General features: G+C 36.8%; 1 protein-coding gene across 1 annotated transcript in view; it reads right to left on the minus strand.

Annotated features, from left to right (window-relative positions):
- PRKG1 (protein kinase cGMP-dependent 1) overlaps nt 1-19,003 on the minus strand; it is a 1,043,514-nt gene that overhangs the window by 56,638 nt on the left and 967,873 nt on the right. Inside the window, exon 10 of the mRNA XM_025203354.1 lies at nt 4,502-4,598. Within this exon, the coding sequence (XP_025059139.1) occupies nt 4,502-4,598 (97 nt within the window). The remainder of the gene's footprint in view (nt 1-4,501; nt 4,599-19,003) is intronic.

A 19,003-nucleotide genomic window follows, 5' to 3' on the forward strand; every position in this document is an offset into this window, starting at 1 on the left:
CAGCTTCTGTGATTCAGGTCAGTGACAGCTAGGGGGGAGGGCAGGGCCGGCCAGTGCTTGGGCAGAGCAAACAAGGTCTGCCTGAGGCTAGAGCACAGCCCTGTGCAATGTGACCTGGAATGGTGGCAATCACGCTTTAAGTTAAACATTGATGGGATCTGGCACAGATGCTTGATAAAGTGCTCTAACAGAAAGCGGTTAAGTTAGTACACATCCATCCAGGGTTAATTTAGAGTAGGAATTGCCATTTTTAAAGTGCTTTATGTACCACGAATGTCTATTCTGTTACAGCTGTAAAACACTTTATGTGTGCTTAAAGCACATCTGTACCTAGTCCTACTGACCCTTTATTTGACTCAGTTTGATAGAAGCTCTGAACCTAGATTCACTGATATACTTATTCCAAAACCAGCTAAAATAATCAGATTTAAACCTACAATATAGAGACTACAAGGTAGATGGTTACAAAATAGGGCTTAATTTAAGTAGAAGAAAATCAGAGAACAAAAACAACAGTGATGAAAGGATTACAAGTTTTGACCTCTGAAAGGTTAGGCCACCTAATCCTGGATCACTGCAGCCAATGGGAATTTTGTCATCTTTAATATGGGGATTAGAATACTGAGGTGTTGGGAAGCTGAATTAATTCAGAATTGTAATGCACAATCGAGACAACTGGATGAAGGCCCATTGAAGCACAAAAACACTTCTAATGCTACTGATATTATTAAGCAAACTAGAAGCACCTCTGAAGAGACTGAAAATCAAGGAGTAGTTAGTGAAGATAAATGGTAAAAAGTGATGGCTGGTAATATCTGTAGTTGGTAGATACACGTGATAAATCTCATTGGAAAAAAAAAAAACTTGGTCTGTCCAAAAGAATGAAATTCAGAAAAGAGGGCAATTGTGTTCAGGGAAAAATGGGGAAAACATTTTATTTTGCATGCTTGTTTATATTGCATATCAATTATATGTTCAGCAACTTGACCTTCATGTATAAGGAAAATATCTAGTCATCTTATTTTAACTTCCTTTTCCTTCATCCTAGGAGAGCCATCCAATACCTGGATACAAAGCTGGAGAGAGATATCTTGGAGTGGCTTGTACCTACTTGGCAGGCTTTAGAAATGTATAGGGATAGCTCTAGGAAGGACCAAGATCTATAAAACACAAGATAGACTGTGAGCTGTCCAAATTATATATCTGGGACACGGAATAAGGCACACAATATAGCATTTAGATGTATTCTCTCTTTTTCTGTGTACACTGCATGAAATAATTACTGCTTACACATCTACATGCCAGTACTGCACTAGCAAAATATATTCTAGCCAAGTAAACTACAGTGTAGATGCTTAATGGAATTAATGGCAATTAATTTTGTAAGTGGCTCATGCTGGTCCACAGTAAATTTCGATATTTCTATCCTTCATTGTTCTAGACTGAATAGGTTATTAGGATCAAAACAATTGGAATCTGTTAGTCTAATTGTTCAGAATTAAACCCTTTCTGGTTGAATTGGAGTTTAAAGTTTAGTTCAGTTTTGTATTTTCAATATTATAAACTCTATCAATTCAATGGTGTTCTCTGTCTCACACACAGTGAATGATAGGTTGATCACAGTATATTGTCCCCTCTTTCTGATGTACAGAGATCAGGCAGAACAAATAGGGAGTAAAATGCTGAGTTCATAAATGAATAAGCCTACTGATACAGAAGACAAAGATTGCCCGTAGAGAAAAAGGAGAAACTAGGAATTAATGTCAAGCCCCCTCCACCAGCGGTTAAGAGAAGTATTTTTTTATGACTCTATGAGGAAAAAAAGAGTTGGCATACAGTGCACACTTTAACAGAAGGGCATGAGCTTCATTTGGTTTTTGCTTGACTGAAGGACGCCACTCTTTATAACTGCCTACCCTGTCAACATGTGGGATAGAAGTGATGATAACTCTAGAGAGTCTTCTTATTTCTCCCTTCAGGGAAAGGCTTTGATAAATATTGACTACTGAGGAAGTCTGGTTGAGAGTAAAGAAAAAGTAAAAGGACAAAAATGGCATCCATGATGATAGAAGTATTATATGACAGAGGTCAGATTACCAACTGAAACTGCACAACTGCAATGAATAACAACAACATAATCTTATTGGAACTGCCTATTAACTTGTACACAGAACAAAATTGCATAGGAGAAACCCTGTTGTTGCACATGACAGCTAAGATTTGTTCACAGTTGTATGCGCCTGCTATATTTTGACTTTTTGCTACAAAAATAAACAACAAAAATCCCATTCCAATCTCCATAGAACTGCAATTATTTAAGTAACTGATTGTCTCATCCAAGAGACACGTACCTGCATTTAAATTGACCCAATGGATGAACTCTCAAAACAGTCCAGCAGTCATAGTGATATCTGGAGTACCATCCTTATATTTATACAAACCACATCTGAACACTAAACTACAGTCCAATGGTGACATTCTTGATATTCAGCCAGCAAATACTGGCTCTGAATTCCAGACATTCCAATTTTAAACCACATCCTTATATGCTCTCTTGAAGGGTTTCAAGTCACACCTTGAGAATGGAATAGCTAAAAACACCATTCTCGCTCCAATGCAATTCATTTCACCTGATAGCTATTATTCTAGAGAAGAAGAATAATTATGATGTTTTTGAGCAATACATTTTACCTTTCCTCTACAAAAACAAGTTTCTATAAACAAATGTAATAGCATAAAAGAGAAAATGACATTAGCACATATGACATCAGAACATTTTAGGTCCAAATTCAAATACATTATTTTTGTCTAGACAAGTTCTATTTCAATGAGATTTTTGAAGTAAAGCGGTGACAATATTAAATCAGGTGATGTGCTTGATCTTGGTGATTGTTTTAAAGTAAGCACACTCATCAAGATATAGGTAAGTGATGACTAGTTTTGAAAGGCCCTTTTTTTAAATTTTAAGACAAGAAAATGGAATTACCAATGTTCTAATGGGATAAAGAATTATATCAGATTGTATGCTGCTGGTATTATGATAGGCACTGATTTAGGTCTTGCCCATTCTCTATGACTTCTATCTGTAATTTCATAAACTAGTTGGAGGCAGAGGTATCATGCCAAGCTATAAAAACAAAAGTTCAAGTCATCTTCACCTGGTTATGTTTTGCAGGATTAAGGCAACAGAAACAACTGTAAGGACACCCATGAAAGATTTAAAAAACAAGTTTAATCTAAATACATTTCCCACAAAATGAAAGAAAGCAATTAAAACATAGGCCAGTCATCAGATATTGTATAATGCTGAGATTAAATAAATATTGCTGAAGTGACAGAAGTCAAAGACATTAAAGGTTTCACTGACATGCTTGCCACCAACTGACTTGACATAACAAGTGAGTTATAATAGTAAGGAACAACAACTGAGGTGAAGGAGAATCCACAGATTTAACATCTATCTTACTGGCTTTTAGTGATTCCCATTAACACATTTGTTATTTCTAACATACTTCTGAAGTAAAAATAAACGTTCTGGTTGATGCCTATTTTAGTGCTCAGGGGTGGGGATTCAGGCTCCCAGAGCTAAGAAGTTAGTTTAAAAATAGTGCTTTGTCCCTGTACTTTTATGGAAGTGGGATTTCCTTTCATTCTTGTGATGGCAGCAGTAACTCTGTTTACTGTGCTGCACATAACTTAAAGGAGTTCCTAACATACTGTACTAGTGTCATATATCAGGGACTCCTTGGTCAGCATAGTGATGTAAACTAACCTTTCATTTCCCAATATGAGTCTTTTATTATTACTACAAATGTGTTACTTATTTGATATTGGTTTGTATAGTTTTCTGCTTAATATTTCATAGATATTAAGATACAGATATAAGATATAGATATAAATATGTATCGATCTAAGTGCACTTATGTGGATTTCTACCTTACAAATTTTGCAAGCAAGGAATATTCTACTGTGAATTTCTGCTATTACATTTATATATATATATTAGGAAATAGCTGTGGTATTCAGTATTCTTGCAAATGAATGAAATTATCTATATTTCTTAACTGCAAAGAATTTTCAGCAAGCACAAACTGCTTCAGTTTTCTACAAATAAGATTTTAGACTTCTAACATTTTATCATTTAACAACTAAATGAACTCTCAGATGCATGTATTTATAAAATGTAAACATAATTCATAGATATTACTATTTAAATGTATGTCTACACTGGAGGAAATAAACATAATGAATAATTATGCTGCCTTGTCAATTTAACAGAAGGAATTCTTAAATAACTAGTCGTGGGGTGCTTATTCATTTGTTTTTATTCACTCTAAAAATTTGATGTAGCTTTTATCAGATTTCAAACAATCATGTAGCATAGTTATAAACCAAGGAATCAAGCTCAGCAATGAGGAACAACTAACACATGGGTAAAACAGCACTGTAAAGGGTAAAAGGACAATACTGTTATATAGACAAAGAAACAAAGATTACTTACCAGTTCAACTCTTCCAAAACCTCCAACTCCAAGTGTGTCAATGATGTTGAAATCAGACAGTTTCAGGTTGGCGAAGAAGGCAGCTTCAGCTTCATATCTGGATTTTTTTATGCGAAAAAATGGAAATTTCTTAGAGGTGCAAACATGAGTACTGTGTAATACTGTACCCGAATGGTATGAGTGTGGAACTGGGTTTACCTGCTTAATTTCCATCTTGTCTCTTAAAGTCAATGTTTGTTCACACACATAGCTTTGTTGGTCCCAACTATATACTACATCTATTTGCACTTTTTTCAAAGCAGGTAAAACAAACATACCTACTGTATGTTGATAATGCACATTTTTGTACTGTAACTCAATTCCAACTATCAACTGAATGCTACATTTTGACACCTTCTATTAATCTTCTTGTGCAGAGTGTTTTTTGCCTTTTAGTATTTTTGGAAGATAAAGTCGCTTATGTGAGTTTCCCTTATCCACAGGCTAGCAGCAGTTTCTATAAATGTTTATTGAAAGTGGCAAGATCATTAAGTCTCTGGAGAGAAATCACAGCCAGGTTTTATGAAATCAGATCCGATAAGATGAGGACTGGTTTTCAGTGTCTGAAATGAATGACTTCAGACACATATTATCCTTCCTAAAGGAGCATCTTCACTTCTTTTACACTTCATAGATTCATAGATTCATAGATGTTAGGGTTTACTTGGAGTAAAAATTCCATCCTAGTTGTCCCAAAGTCCAGACGCTGTTTTGCCTGTGTACAACTGGCTCATAATAAAACTGAGCCAGCATGCAAATCTGACACATGCAAGTCTGCCAAAATAAGCTTCCCATGAATATACTCATGAATATGAATCCCTTAAAATATCTCCTTGTTGAGGTATATGGTATTTTTAGAAAAGTTCAGAGGGAAAATGGATGAACAGGATCCACCCACTAAATGAAGTTTGCCTTTCAGCTGCCAAAAAAATCTCCAGTGCATGTGCAGAGTCATGCGTAACCTTTGATCTTCAGAAACACAGAATGTATATTAACACAGTACTGCCAGGCTTCTGAACATCAGCACACAAAGTGGGGACTCTTTTGAGAGGTTACCAATATAAAATATTTAATGCATTTTTTTCATTAAACAGCTTCTTCACCCTAACACAATAAAGTGAGTAGACTTCATGTGGGCACGTGATTTTTCTTATGTTACAGTTGAGATAAAATTCATAGTACTACTAATGGCTATATACTATTCATATATCAGTCTATATATCTTTTAAATGTAGCAAATCTATCTAATCTCTTCTGCCTATCACTTTGTAACCTAATCTAATCTGATAGTGATATGTAGCTGATTTACTCTCACCCTATTCTCTTCAAACTATGGTTCTTTATTCTTTTTAAAAGTGATAGGACATTGTGAAGGGAGCAGGTAGAGCAGAAAACCTGTTTGAAAGTAACAAAGCAGAAGAAAAAGAGCTGTAAGGAAAGGACAAAGGTTGGAGTGGCCATAAAAAACAAATGAAAATGTAATACAAGGCAATCCTACCCTGTGGGTTCTGATGACAAATTAATTGAGCTCTACTTTATTATTTATACTGTCATCAGATCCTGTCAATAACCTTGTACCTATAGCCACAGCAGTCTGGCTGCATCTGATTTTGGAGACTAATGAGTGCTGAGCCAGTTTAGTACTTGGAACAACCTTGTATGACATGTTTGCTTATTGATTGTTCTTTACTAACCATGATGTGTATATTAAAATGGAAACAGAAAAGCTAGGTGCTATTAAATGAAAGACCTACTTACAAATCCCCTTCTAAATTACAAAAAACAAAATACTGAGGCCAAATTCTGTCCTGATTTATATATATACGTATATATGTGTACATATATATGTACATATATATGTATACGTGGGTGTATATATATATATTATATTATTATTATATATATCATATATACATATATATGTACACACACACACATATACACACACACACACACACACACACATATACATATAATGTCTTAAAATAACTAAAGCCAACATGAAGTAACTTTTTTGAAGTTAGTTACCAGATCTGCCAGCTGTAATGAGAGAATTTGGACCCATAAAAGAATATCAGAGCAGAGTATCTGGCCCCTGCCTGTCAAAGATATGCATTGGGCTTTTAGCTGTATGTTACCTTTAAGAGGTCACAAAACCCAACCTTTAGAAACCTGACATTATATCTATTATAACATTTAAACTAAAATATGAGACCGAGAAAACTGCTGTTCATCCCATAGCTCAGGAATCACTCCACATCCCCAGTGATCTGTAAAACTCAGGATATAACTTCAATTCAATTTCTTCTTTATGCATTGTCATTAATTTATGTACTACTTTCTAAATCAAGAAACAGCAAGATCTTGGAATGTGCTCTCCTGCTCAGAAAGTGCTTCATTCACACTACTTAATGCAAGCAGCAGAAAAAAACACTTTCCATTCAAACAATTCTTTCTTTCTACAAGGTTAGATATGATTTCTCAATTTAATAAAAAAAGAGTAGAGTCTTATTCTTTCATGTGAGAGTTAGCCTGTAATGATTCCAAAGTTACGCTCCAAAGTGCATTTAGCTGTAAAGGATTAAAAGAGGAATTAAATGAATTTAAGAATATAAATAAATACAAAAATTGAATATTGTACGTATTCAGGGGCATGAACTGGTCTGGGGTATGTCAAAGAATGAACAGCTGTTGTAGATGACATCTAGGTCAATGGAGAATCAAAAGGGACAGGACAAAACAAGAGCAGAACATTTACTAGCCATGCCCCAAAACAACCTAGTATATGGTTTAAGTTGAAATAACTCAAGGTGCCTTGCAACAAATAGGCATACCATAGACCACTGTTGGACATATTTCTTATTGGTTTCACCATGCAGATTTTAACATCTTTTCCTCTGACAAAAAACATTGAGGTGTTGTGAGGGAGGAAGTTATATTCTAAATAGTGAGCCTTGTTCATGGAGCCTCTAGGTGTTTTGAGCTAGTTATGATCCTTTAGACCTGGGCTGTTGACTTTACTAGTTTAACAGACTAATGAATGTGTACTTGTATAATGAAGAAATCTCAGAAAAGTTTTGAAGTGTGGTTCAGTATCCAAAGGTATGTATACCTATCTGATCATTACTTGAAATCACTGGGTGCATTCTAATGAGTTCACACATGCAGGGACATGCGTTTCTCATGGGACAAATAACAGTGGCACATATTTGTGCCACTTCTTTTTGTCCCAGGGCATGCCCCTGCACACGTATTCCCGTACATAGCAAAATGGCCTGGGTGGGGTAGGGGAGGTTGGGGCCAGCACAGGTGCTGGCTCCAGCAGCCTTACGTGGGGTCCTGAGGTCTTCCTGGGGCAGCAGCAGCACCACCAAGCTGGCCACTCAGAGCCTGGCCAGTAGTCAGAGAATGCCTCTGGCTGGCCAGATTACATTTTTGGTGGCACACGTTGCTGCTGTATGTGCCATGCTGCTTGTTTTTAGCAGCAGGTTTTTTTGGCAATGGGTTTGAGGCACTGCAAACCACACGTGTGCGCTCATTGGGATGTGCCCACTGAAGGGAAGTTTGCAGCATAGAGGAAAAATGTCACAGCAAGGATATTCTTGAGTTTGTATACCTATGTACACTTTCTAACTCAGAAATGTCTAGTGAAGATGCTGTGGAGTCACTTTCACTGGCTGTTCTCACTGGCGAATGCGTCTAGGGGGTGACTATGGGGAAATAGCCCTGGAGTGAATTTGCCAGGGTATTTCCAGGTTTGGAATGTACAAGCAGGACTGGGTGGGTGCAGAGCATCTCTCATGGGACAGACTGCTCCCCCAGTGCAGACATAGCTGAAATTCTTAATCTGGATAGCAATCCCCTGCATCTGAAACAGATGGGCTGCACTGAAATTTTGTAACTTTTTGCTTCAAGTTGGATGAGAAACATTTAAAAGACAGCCATTCTGATGGTATTTCAAAATTTTTATTTCCGGTCCCAGGAACCTCCTACAGAGCAGAGGGGGAAGACAATGAGAAATGAAAATGCAAAAGAAAATTAACTGACTTTTCAAATAACACCTTATTCTTCATGTATCAACAGTACACATCAGGCTTGGGGTAGAATCCTGGGCCTGGTTGAAGTAAATGGGATTTTTTTTCTATTAGAGAATAAGCAATTTCATTAAAGAATTCACTTGGTTGGAAAGAAATGAGCTCAAATATCTTTTCAACTTGAATATATTTTTACTTTAAAAGAGATTTTTCAAGAATGAAGGCTGGCATTTTAACAAGAAGATAAAGGGAGGGCATCATTTATGAATTTCAATACAAGCTGAATGCACAACTCCCTCACGATTCCTTAATCAAAGTACTACATTTATGTTTTAGCTAATAGAAGATGTGTCTTTATCAAATGTATACATCTAGTTGATATAATGAACATGTTTAATCTGTTTGCATATAGACTGCAGAAGGAAAAGTATTCAAATTAAGCTCACACATTAGTAGTTCAGGTTTGTTTGTGACAAAACTTTACACTTGTTCTCCTAAGATTTTAACAATTTAACCAACTTACTGTATTGAAATCTTTTGTCTTTTGCTATTTCTGTTTCACTCCAATGAGTACCAGAAAAGAGGCTTTTCCTAGTTCTTGGTGTGGCAGATTTAGGACTCAGATCTAAACTCCATCTCCCCCCTCCAAAATTCAAAGAGCGTCAATGTTAATGCCCTGATGTTGCGCCACTTGGGGCATGTCTACACATTCATTAATGCACCGTAGTTACTGTGCAGTAAATTTTGTACTTGTATAATCAGTATCTGGCGTTACCATGCAGTAGCACAGTGCATGCCTTTTTAGTGATGCTACTGCACAGTAGCCTAATAATACTGCACAGTGGCATATTAGCACTCTTACTGCTGTGACAGTTGTGCAGTATTATTAGGTTATTGTGCAGTTAGCAACTTGTGTAGGTGTGGCCATTTAGTGTTTATATAAGTTATATATTAAAATGAAGGTTTGCAATAGGTTTTACCCTATAGGTTGTTCTCATGCAGAACCACAACTGAACAGAATTCCCTTTATTTTCAAAGAACAGCTAGTGAATCAAGCTATAAGTGTTTGGGCAATGCAAGTTATGCAGGGAGGTGGTGGTGAGGAAAATATTTGGCTTTTTGGTATGCCAGAACGTCCATTTCCCAACTATTTAAATAATATATTAGTGCACAGAAAAATTATTATTTGAATGCATTTCAGACCTGTTTTAAACATTATTCACCTAAAAGGCACAACAATCTTAATCACTTAGGCACCAAAAAGAACAAATGAAAAAACGACATGTGCAGAGATTTGTAATTACTCTGCCTTAGTTTTACTAAGCTAGCTCATGATTCTTAGTAAATGAACTAAACGTGTTGGGAAACATTAGACATCTGTTACTAAGCAGTCATTTCCAGTACAAAACTTGGCTTCATTCCATCTTGGACACTGCCAACTAGATGTAAATTGTAATCAATTGAGAGCAAATAATAAACTCACTAGGCGCATCTACATGTGACGCTATGTCACCATAGCAACACACTACAGCAATGTAGCATCAGTGGGTATAAACTATGATGCCACAGCTACGTCACCATAGCATTGCACTCCTTCATTACAGCTCATTGCTACGGTGATGTAGCGGCTAAAAATAATTATGCACTACCAGCATGGTACAGTACGGGTTGTTACCGCGCCAAAAGGAAGTACTAAACGACAGTGCAATAATAACAATGGCACTGTAGAGGCATGTGTAGACATGCCCACTAAAAATAATACAATTATAACTATTTTAAAAAAGAATTTCAGAGCCTTTTTCAATAATATGTTAATTCTTTAATAGCTTTTTGCTAGATTTTACATTTAATTTTATTGGTCACCTGAATTGCTCTAAATTTTAGTTGGTGACAATACTATTTTGCAAAACAAATGTTGGATTGTTTGCAGAATTCTAAAATAAAATAGTTCATAATACCTGGACAACTGTTCAAGTCAGGTCTATAGTAAGTCACACATAATGAGGTTAGAGATCTCAACCTATGTAGTTGGCTGATAACACTACTGAAAAAGCAAAGTATATTTCCAAACAATTAACACTGCTTGCTCAGAAAGGGGCCAGAACTGCAATAAACTGGGTCATGATTGAGACACGTTGGTGGGACTTGTATAGAATGTAGCAAAGTGCTTATCTGTATTTGTTCTGGCTCTAGCCGCCAACTTGCATTTTAATGGGAAATTATGTTCCACTCATCTTAATAAACAAAGATGTAGTTTTAATCTATCCCTTTCTTACTAATGCTTAACAATAATATTGACCCTCTATGTGAGTACTCTGCTTTAATGAATATTGAATTCTTTAACCAATTTATGATAAAGTAAAACCAAAATATCTTTATTCTTTACCTGGTGACAATATATACCTCAAATTCAGTAGAAATGAAATTGATTTAAATTCTGGTGTGCTTTACCACTTACTGGTGATTTTTATGTATTTTAAACAAAAGATTCTGTAGTGTGGCATTCTTGCAGAAAACCATATTAATATGTTGCCATTAGAATTACTTTTATATAAGTTGAACAAAATTAGACCTAGAGGAATTTGTTAGGGCCAGGAGGGGACTGATACAAAACAAATGATTTGCTTCAGAATTAAAAGTTATACCTATTAATCTCTCCCACAAATGAAATCCTGGCCTTATTGAAGCCAACGATTAAACTCCTACTGACTTCAATGAGGATGGTTACTGAAGCCTAAGATCATTCTTAAAGCTAGGAAGATACTTAAGCTGCAAGCTCCTTTAAACATTTGATTTGCTCCCCATTCCCTTTGATGGGACAAGTCATACACTTAAAGTTAAGTGGGGAGTAATTTATGTGGTGGGTCAGTACATTTTTTATTATGACAAATATATCTAGAGTGTCTGTCCTTGATTATATTAAACAACATCCAGTCAACTCCCGTACCACAACATTTTTTGAATGCAGTCCTATCTTGAATTATGTAATGAATATTTGCCAGCAGTGATAATAGTGAGCCTGCTGTTTTAGGGAAAGTAATAAGTTAAAGGTAATAAACTGGTTTAAATTAGATAACAATGCTTTTAGGTGATGAAGCTGTAACTTGTAAAATTTTAAAAGAAACCCTAGAGAAACAATTCTTAACACCACCTAGATAATTTTTTCACTTTATTATTTTTTTCTATATGGCTTTGGCACATAATATATTTATACATGATAAATTACAGAAGCTGGTGTCTTCTCATGACTTAAAATGGCCACAACAATACACTTGGAACTGGGGACATAAGTTATTTTCTAAACTAGATTTGTTTGTGTCAGCTGGAAAATGGAAGTTCAGTTCCAAGTATTTAGAACAGAATATACACATATACATTAATTCAAGCACAGTTAGTACTCATCTTTGTAAACAATATAAATAAGCAAGAGCAACGAGTGATAGGTAGAATTATTTTTCCCATTCTTACTGTCACAGAATCCAAACCTTTTTCTTTTCTTTTGTTCTTCTTTTTTTAATGCAGACATAGGTTTTATTTTAAAGGTCAAATTCACATACTTTTATTCTCACTGTGTGACTTGCCTTCAGGCAATATGAAATTTATGAATGAACACATGGGCAAAAGCAAAAAAAGTAAACTTCTCATGTCAGTTCTGCATGAGATCCTTACCTGCAGCTATGCCCTGTTTGTGTGGGAGACAGAAGATAAATCACCTTGCTCCTAGCCACATTCTGGCAATAGTCAGAAGTACAGTAGATTGACAGAGCATACTACAATCAGCATGATGCAGAGTCTGGAAATGCCTGTAAGCAGATCGTCAGAGGCATGTATGCCAAATCTGCATGTTTCTTTATAAGACTGAACAGCTGCAGATGCTGATTGTTCTCTCAAAACTTCCACCCTAAGTGTAGACACAGTTTATCTTCTAGAATTTGCTCAGTGGCTCACAGTCAGCTTCAATGATGAGCTCCACTTGGGTTTGGACTGAGGAGATGTTATTTACTGGACCTCTGTAGAACCAGAACCACGTAAAGGATAATAACTATATTACTTTTTAAGGGCTCAGTCCTGCAACGTGATGAGCACCCTGAACTCTCTCTAGATCTAATAGTATTTAAAGACACTCAGCACTTAATTATCATCAGGTTCAGTGTAGCTGAGCTGGTTTTGCCAGAGAAAGACAGAAAACAGCAACAGTCTGACTTTCCTCCATAGAACCCTTATGTGAAAATGCTGTGTTTTGTCTCTCCCACCATCGTTTTAGAAGCTCCCTCATAAGAACATAAATGCCATACTGGGTCAGACCAACAGTCCATCTAGCCCAGTATCCTTTTTCCAACTGTGGCAGAAGTGGATGCTATACAGGGAGAACATCGAACTGGATATCTCTAGAGTTATCTATCCCCTATTCAATACCCTTCCTGGCATCTGCCATTTATTAGGTTAGAGATGCCAGATATCATCTCCAACATCTCTTAACTCAAAAATGCCCCTTCACTTTGAGTTACAACCCTTCTGTCCCCAAAAAGACACTTTTAAAAAACAGTCCTGTTCTTCAGCTATTTTATGGACAAATACATAGTATTACAGAAAAGGCTGTATTCATATTTATGTTCCATCCAAATACTATTTTATTACCTACTAATACAGTTTCACAAAATCATATTGGGATTCCTCTGTTTTAGTGAAAGACAGAAGTATTTTGATGAGATTCCAAACTGTTGTATAAAAATAGTGGTACAATGAGATTTTGACTTTCTACAGGATTTTACTTTTTGCTGCTACAGCTCTCAGTGCTGCTAACCAGAAGGAACTTGCTTGTTCTTTCCATGATTCTGAAGAGAGTTCTCTGATCTTTCTACATGCACATGGAACAGAAGTATATCCTGAAATATTTTCTGTACTGTATTTGCTGTTCTAGTGTTAACTCATATCTGCAGGTGACAGGTAGCAGCAGCAGCTGAAATAAAAAGTATTTTTTTACTTCATAAAAAAGCAACAGATGAAGATCTACTGAACTCCCAATATAGTAACAAGGAGTGGAAAGAAAAAAAAAGCAGAGATTATCATATTACTCTTATACCCTAATCTTGCTTTTCCTATAAAATAACACTAAAAAAAGAAATAAAGAAAGCATACATATATATAGTTTGAGAAAAATAATATAAAGAAGAGGACTATAACCTTTCCTTAGTTCAGGTCTCCTTTTTTTCCAGACCAGGATCCTTCTGAGGTCAGCAGTGCAGTGGCTTTAATTCCTGGTTTAGCTGCTACCACTTCATTTTACCCATTTTACTTTCTACTGAAAATCCAAATCAGAGAGATTATATTTGGCTTTTTAAGTGCAATGCAAAATGAGATACTTGTTTGTGGCAACTATGCAATTGAAAAATCACACCTGAACAATTACAGTAAAAAGAAAGGCCATCTTTTCAAGTTAATATCGCTGAGGCTATGACTTCTGATTTTACCTAGTTGCGATGTACTTGCCTTTTATGAATTCCAAAACAGGAGAAATTTCATACCTCCTGGTTTAGATTTTCTAACAGAAAGTGAACATTTGAGTTGCAGCTAAAACAGACATTAAAGCTATGGCATCGCTAACTTCCTCTGGAAGGGGAAGGAGATCTGAAATCAAAAACATAGAGTTAAAAACTAACAGAGAAATATATTGTTTTTTCACTAGAAAAGATTTACTCAGTAAGTAGTATCATTAAATAATATATATGTAATTTCTAGAGCCACAACTTGTTATAATGACTTTAGTTTCATTATAAACATTTAGCTGGTCCAAACTTGGAATTGCTGTTCTGTGGGAGATGTTGACATCACAAAATTTGTTTTAATTCCAATTTGGAGCAAACATTAACACTTCCCCCACAAAATGATAATTTTGTAAAAGATTCATTTAGAAAATTGCATATCTGTACCTTTTTGAAACCTCATTTCAAAAATATATTTTTTATTTTTAAATATAGTTTATTTCATTTATTTTTATTTTATATTATTTGTATTAGTTTTACATAATTTCATGATGTCAGTAGTGCAGAAGTAGCTTACACTCTGATATGTCACACTTCATTACTACTACTGCCATGGTGTGGTACTACTACAACTGACATGACATAATACATATTTGAAAATGTTCTATTTGATTTTATTTTATTATTATACAATTTTAAAAATAATGACAGCTGCCACTTAGAACTGATTTAAATATCGTAATATATTTTCTAGAACCAAGTGGGTCTTGTACATGTTGAAATGAAACAATCTGACACTTAGGACAAGACTATAAAATAAGCCTTCAGTACATGACTTAGACAAGCAGTTATTTTCAATATCCTAAGAATAGTCTAGGTAAATGATTCAAGGCTAATACAGCAATCCTGTTATCTGAAGGTGATATTAAACATTTTTTTCTGACAAAAAATACATTCTGACAAATGTTTATGATTAGCTTTAACCTGTTGCCCTAAGGATAATTTCCAGGGACTAGAGCCCATAAGGTAGGATTGTGGACACTTTGCAGCACACTTTTTGCTAGCACAAAAAGACAAGTTTCCTGGAGCATGTATTAAGTTTCAGTCTTGTCCAAAATATTATTTACACCTTTGTAAAGTATCTACTGTTTAGAATGGTACTGAAACAATTCCATGTGCATGTACCATACAAACAGACAAAACATTATTGACAGTTTTGGGTTACTTGCTTTGTTTTTGTTTTACAGAAAGGGTTGAGGAAGTCCAGTAGGCCTTTTACTAGAGTTATTTCCATCACTGGATACTGTTAAAGAATCTCTAAAGAATATCTAACCTGGCAATAGATAGATCATAAAAGCCAAAGGGGATCTTTCCATTGATTTCAGTTATAGAATGAAGTAAAAACTGTTTTTGTTTGGTTGGTTGGTTGGTAGGAAAGTCTGGAAACACTGAAAAAAACATTTCAAATCTCCTATGAAACAACAGTTAAAAAATAAGGACAAAAATCAGGTTGAAAAATTAATTTCTGTTAAAACTGAATTCTGATTTGTTATGTTAATTTTATATGATGTGACATAAAATAAAAAACACTGAAATGTCATTTCAAAATAGAAAATGGAAAATAGAAAGCTTTGGTTTTCAAATGAACATGCTTCCAGGAAATATTTTATTTTTGATAAATTTGGATTTTCCTGACAGAAAAATATTCCAACCACCATCTAGGAAGTAAATTGAGAGGAACAGATTAGACCCTGCAGACTGCTGGACTGAAGAACACTATTCTCAAAAGACATCACTAGCAGCTGGCTGGGAGAGATACTGTTTTATTAGAATCCTCAGAATCATTTCTATGCCAGTGACTTGCCCTTATTGCTGTCACTGCTATCACTTTCTTCTCAGTGATGGTTTTAAACATTCTCAAGTGAGCCATTACTCCTGGCTGCAAAACAATAGATATTTTGCACACTGGATCTTTATATTACATTTAAACATTGATGCTCTGGCTACACCTAGCCTCTACTCTCTACAGAGAGAGAGAGAGAATTAATGAGTTTCGTTTCAACAAGAATGCAGAATTAGACTGACATTGCAGAACTAAAAAATAGGCACATCTCAGGGAGAAAGCTTATTGTACAGATGATGAGAATAAAACAAGATCACAGCACTATCATTTTGGTTTTCTGAACTTTAGTATTGCAGTGATCAACAAGATCAAGGCCTTAATGTCCTTTCCCATCTCATCTCTACTTATATACCCTGCTGTGTCTAGCTTCCTGCAATCAGGGACCAGTGAAAAATGTCTTACATTTGAAGGCTTGTCTAACTTTATCCCAGCTATATCATTGGTCCAATAAAAGATATCACCCTAAGAAATCCTGACCTCTTGCATAACTTCTGGACCATCACAGCTACAACATCACTCTCATGAACGATGCATGCCCCTGGTGGCTGGAGGGGCATGGCAGCAGCGAGAGCGTGGTGGCAGTAAGCGGGGGATCTCCCGCAGACACCGCTGGCGCTGTCAGTGGCAGGGGGGCCAAGCACCCACCAAGGGTCGGTGACCAGTCACAGCCACCAGCAGCAGCCAGCAGGGATTGTGGGCTGCTCACACATGTCACCAGCAGTGTCAGTGGTGGGGTGGTGAGCAGTGACCACCTGCAGGCATGGCCAACAGTGTTGGTGGTGCCTTTTTGTAGGGGGTGCATCGCCATGCTCAGAGGGTGCATGTGCACCTGTGTGCACCCACTACGCATCACCCCTGAGCACTCGTATGCTACCTTACATACCAACAGCAGTATAACCAAGCAATCCTTTTGGCTTAAAAAACAGTAGATGGAGGTGAGGGGGGAACAGAGTCTGGGATTTTCTCCAAGAGCAGTCTCACTTATCCTCTCAGGAGCCCAGCTTAAGATTTACCTCATTCTTTGCATACCCTGTTCCCACCTATCTCTCTACCTCCCAGGTTCCCTTTTACCAGCTTGTTCTCCCTACAGCCTAGGCCAACAGTGCACTGGGCACATCAGGCTTCCTCAGTGATGTTGCTAAGTGTAGCAGGAATCAAAGGGAAGGGAGTGGTGATGGCTAGAAAATGAAAGGTTTGCTTTTAGGAATTGGCTCATAGATAAAGTAGATATTGCATTAGAATAGTGGTCTAGGGGAATAGCAAGTATTAATTGGTTTCTAAAAGCCTGCCTGTGACACAGTTTCCTTCAAGGCCTACTATGTCTGGAACCAGCAGACCCCATGTCTGAGGTCAACGAACAAGCAGGCATACACTAGCTAGAAAACTGAAAACATGTACCACACTGTTCCATAACATGAGATAAGGGATTCTACCACATTGGCCTGGTCACAGTGATCACCTGTGTAGTCCTTGCAATTTCTGGTTTCAGTGGATGGATGAAATTAAGACACCAGGAAATAACCAAATTAAGATGCATGCATGTGATGGGTTTGTTGGAACAAAGGAATATGCTGACAGGACAGAACGTGGACAATATGATGACCACAGGGAAACCAGTCAATGATGTCCAGGAATGAAGAGTCATCAGAGGAGGAAAAGTATACAAAAGGATGGATTTCAGAGCAGGAAAGGGTCCCCAAGAAGGGAACCCGAGACCACCATGGACAGAGAGCACTCCACTAGCCCATCTCACCCACCGCACTGTTGTGGGTGCGGGGGTGGGGGGATCAACCCTTGACCTCCAAGCTGCTGACATCTGACATTCAAGAAAGAACCACAGGGTGAAGCTTGAGTACTGGCCACACATACCTTCCCTCTGTGACAGACCTAGGACTGGTAGTTATAGAATTGGGGAAGTTATTTTGTTTGCTTTGTTTGCATTATTTTTATTTGCTATCACTGTATATCAATAAAAATTGCCTATTATCAAATGGAGAAATCATAGTCAGTCTGAGGGGTTGGGTCCCCCTGGAACAAGGTATCTGGGTCATAAATCCAGTACCAACAGTGAGGGGAGAGGGGGTCTATGCCACAGAGTTCCCTGTGGATCTATTCCTGGACAGCTCTCCTAGTACTTGTTGCCAAATGCTGTGTACAGTTGCTAAATCTATTCCTACTATACTGACTGGAGTTGATAAACCACTGTTAATATTAAATACTGCCTTACACCCACAAGTTAGGTTCTTTTCTCTTTACCACTCATTGCTGCAGCTCTGTGGCAGCATCCTTTGGGAAGAGAGGAAGCCTGCAGATGGACAGAGCAAGGAAGCAAAACAGAATTAGCCAGGGCTCTGACAATGGGATCAGCATTAGTGTGGTGATGCTCGGTGAGTAAAACTTGTTTAATTTGATCATGGCTACTCCTGAAAATCTCAAAAAAATAATACTGCAGACAATTATGGTGGTAATGCATTAAGCTCTCCATTGCTCCTGAGCTTTTTCTTCTCTGTACTTAATGTGTGCATGTGAAAAAATATTTGAAGGATATGGCTCCAATTTCTACAGAAAATAATCTTTAGCAAATAGGATTAAAGGAAATCTTTATCCCTTCAGATGGATAAAGATTTATTTGAAGAACAATATTATTTATCTTAGGCGTGCATGAAAAAGCATCTACATGTAAAAGACACTTCCAGGGAAAGGGAATTCATACCAGAAACCCACACAAAAGCCAATGTGAATGAAAAACTGAACATTGCTACAAACATTTGAACACCCTCATCGCTGCAAACAACTTCATGAAACAAATCTCTCTATCTTTTCAGACTGGTTCATGATTAAACATCATACACTACCAGATGGGGAGGAAGAGTCAAAGAGGTGCACAACCTAAACCGAGATCTCTGTGTTGATGCTACTATGTAGAATATCTATTTTCACATCATGCCACCTAAACCACTAGAACTTCAACTGACCAGTATGCATATGAATCTCTATAGGGTTTGGGAAGAGATGAATATAATTCAGTCTCTCTTTCTTTCCC

Source organism: Alligator sinensis, unplaced genomic scaffold (assembly GCF_000455745.1).
Source record: "Alligator sinensis unplaced genomic scaffold, ASM45574v1 scaffold543_1, whole genome shotgun sequence".
Classification (NCBI taxonomy): Eukaryota; Metazoa; Chordata; order Crocodylia; family Alligatoridae; genus Alligator; species Alligator sinensis.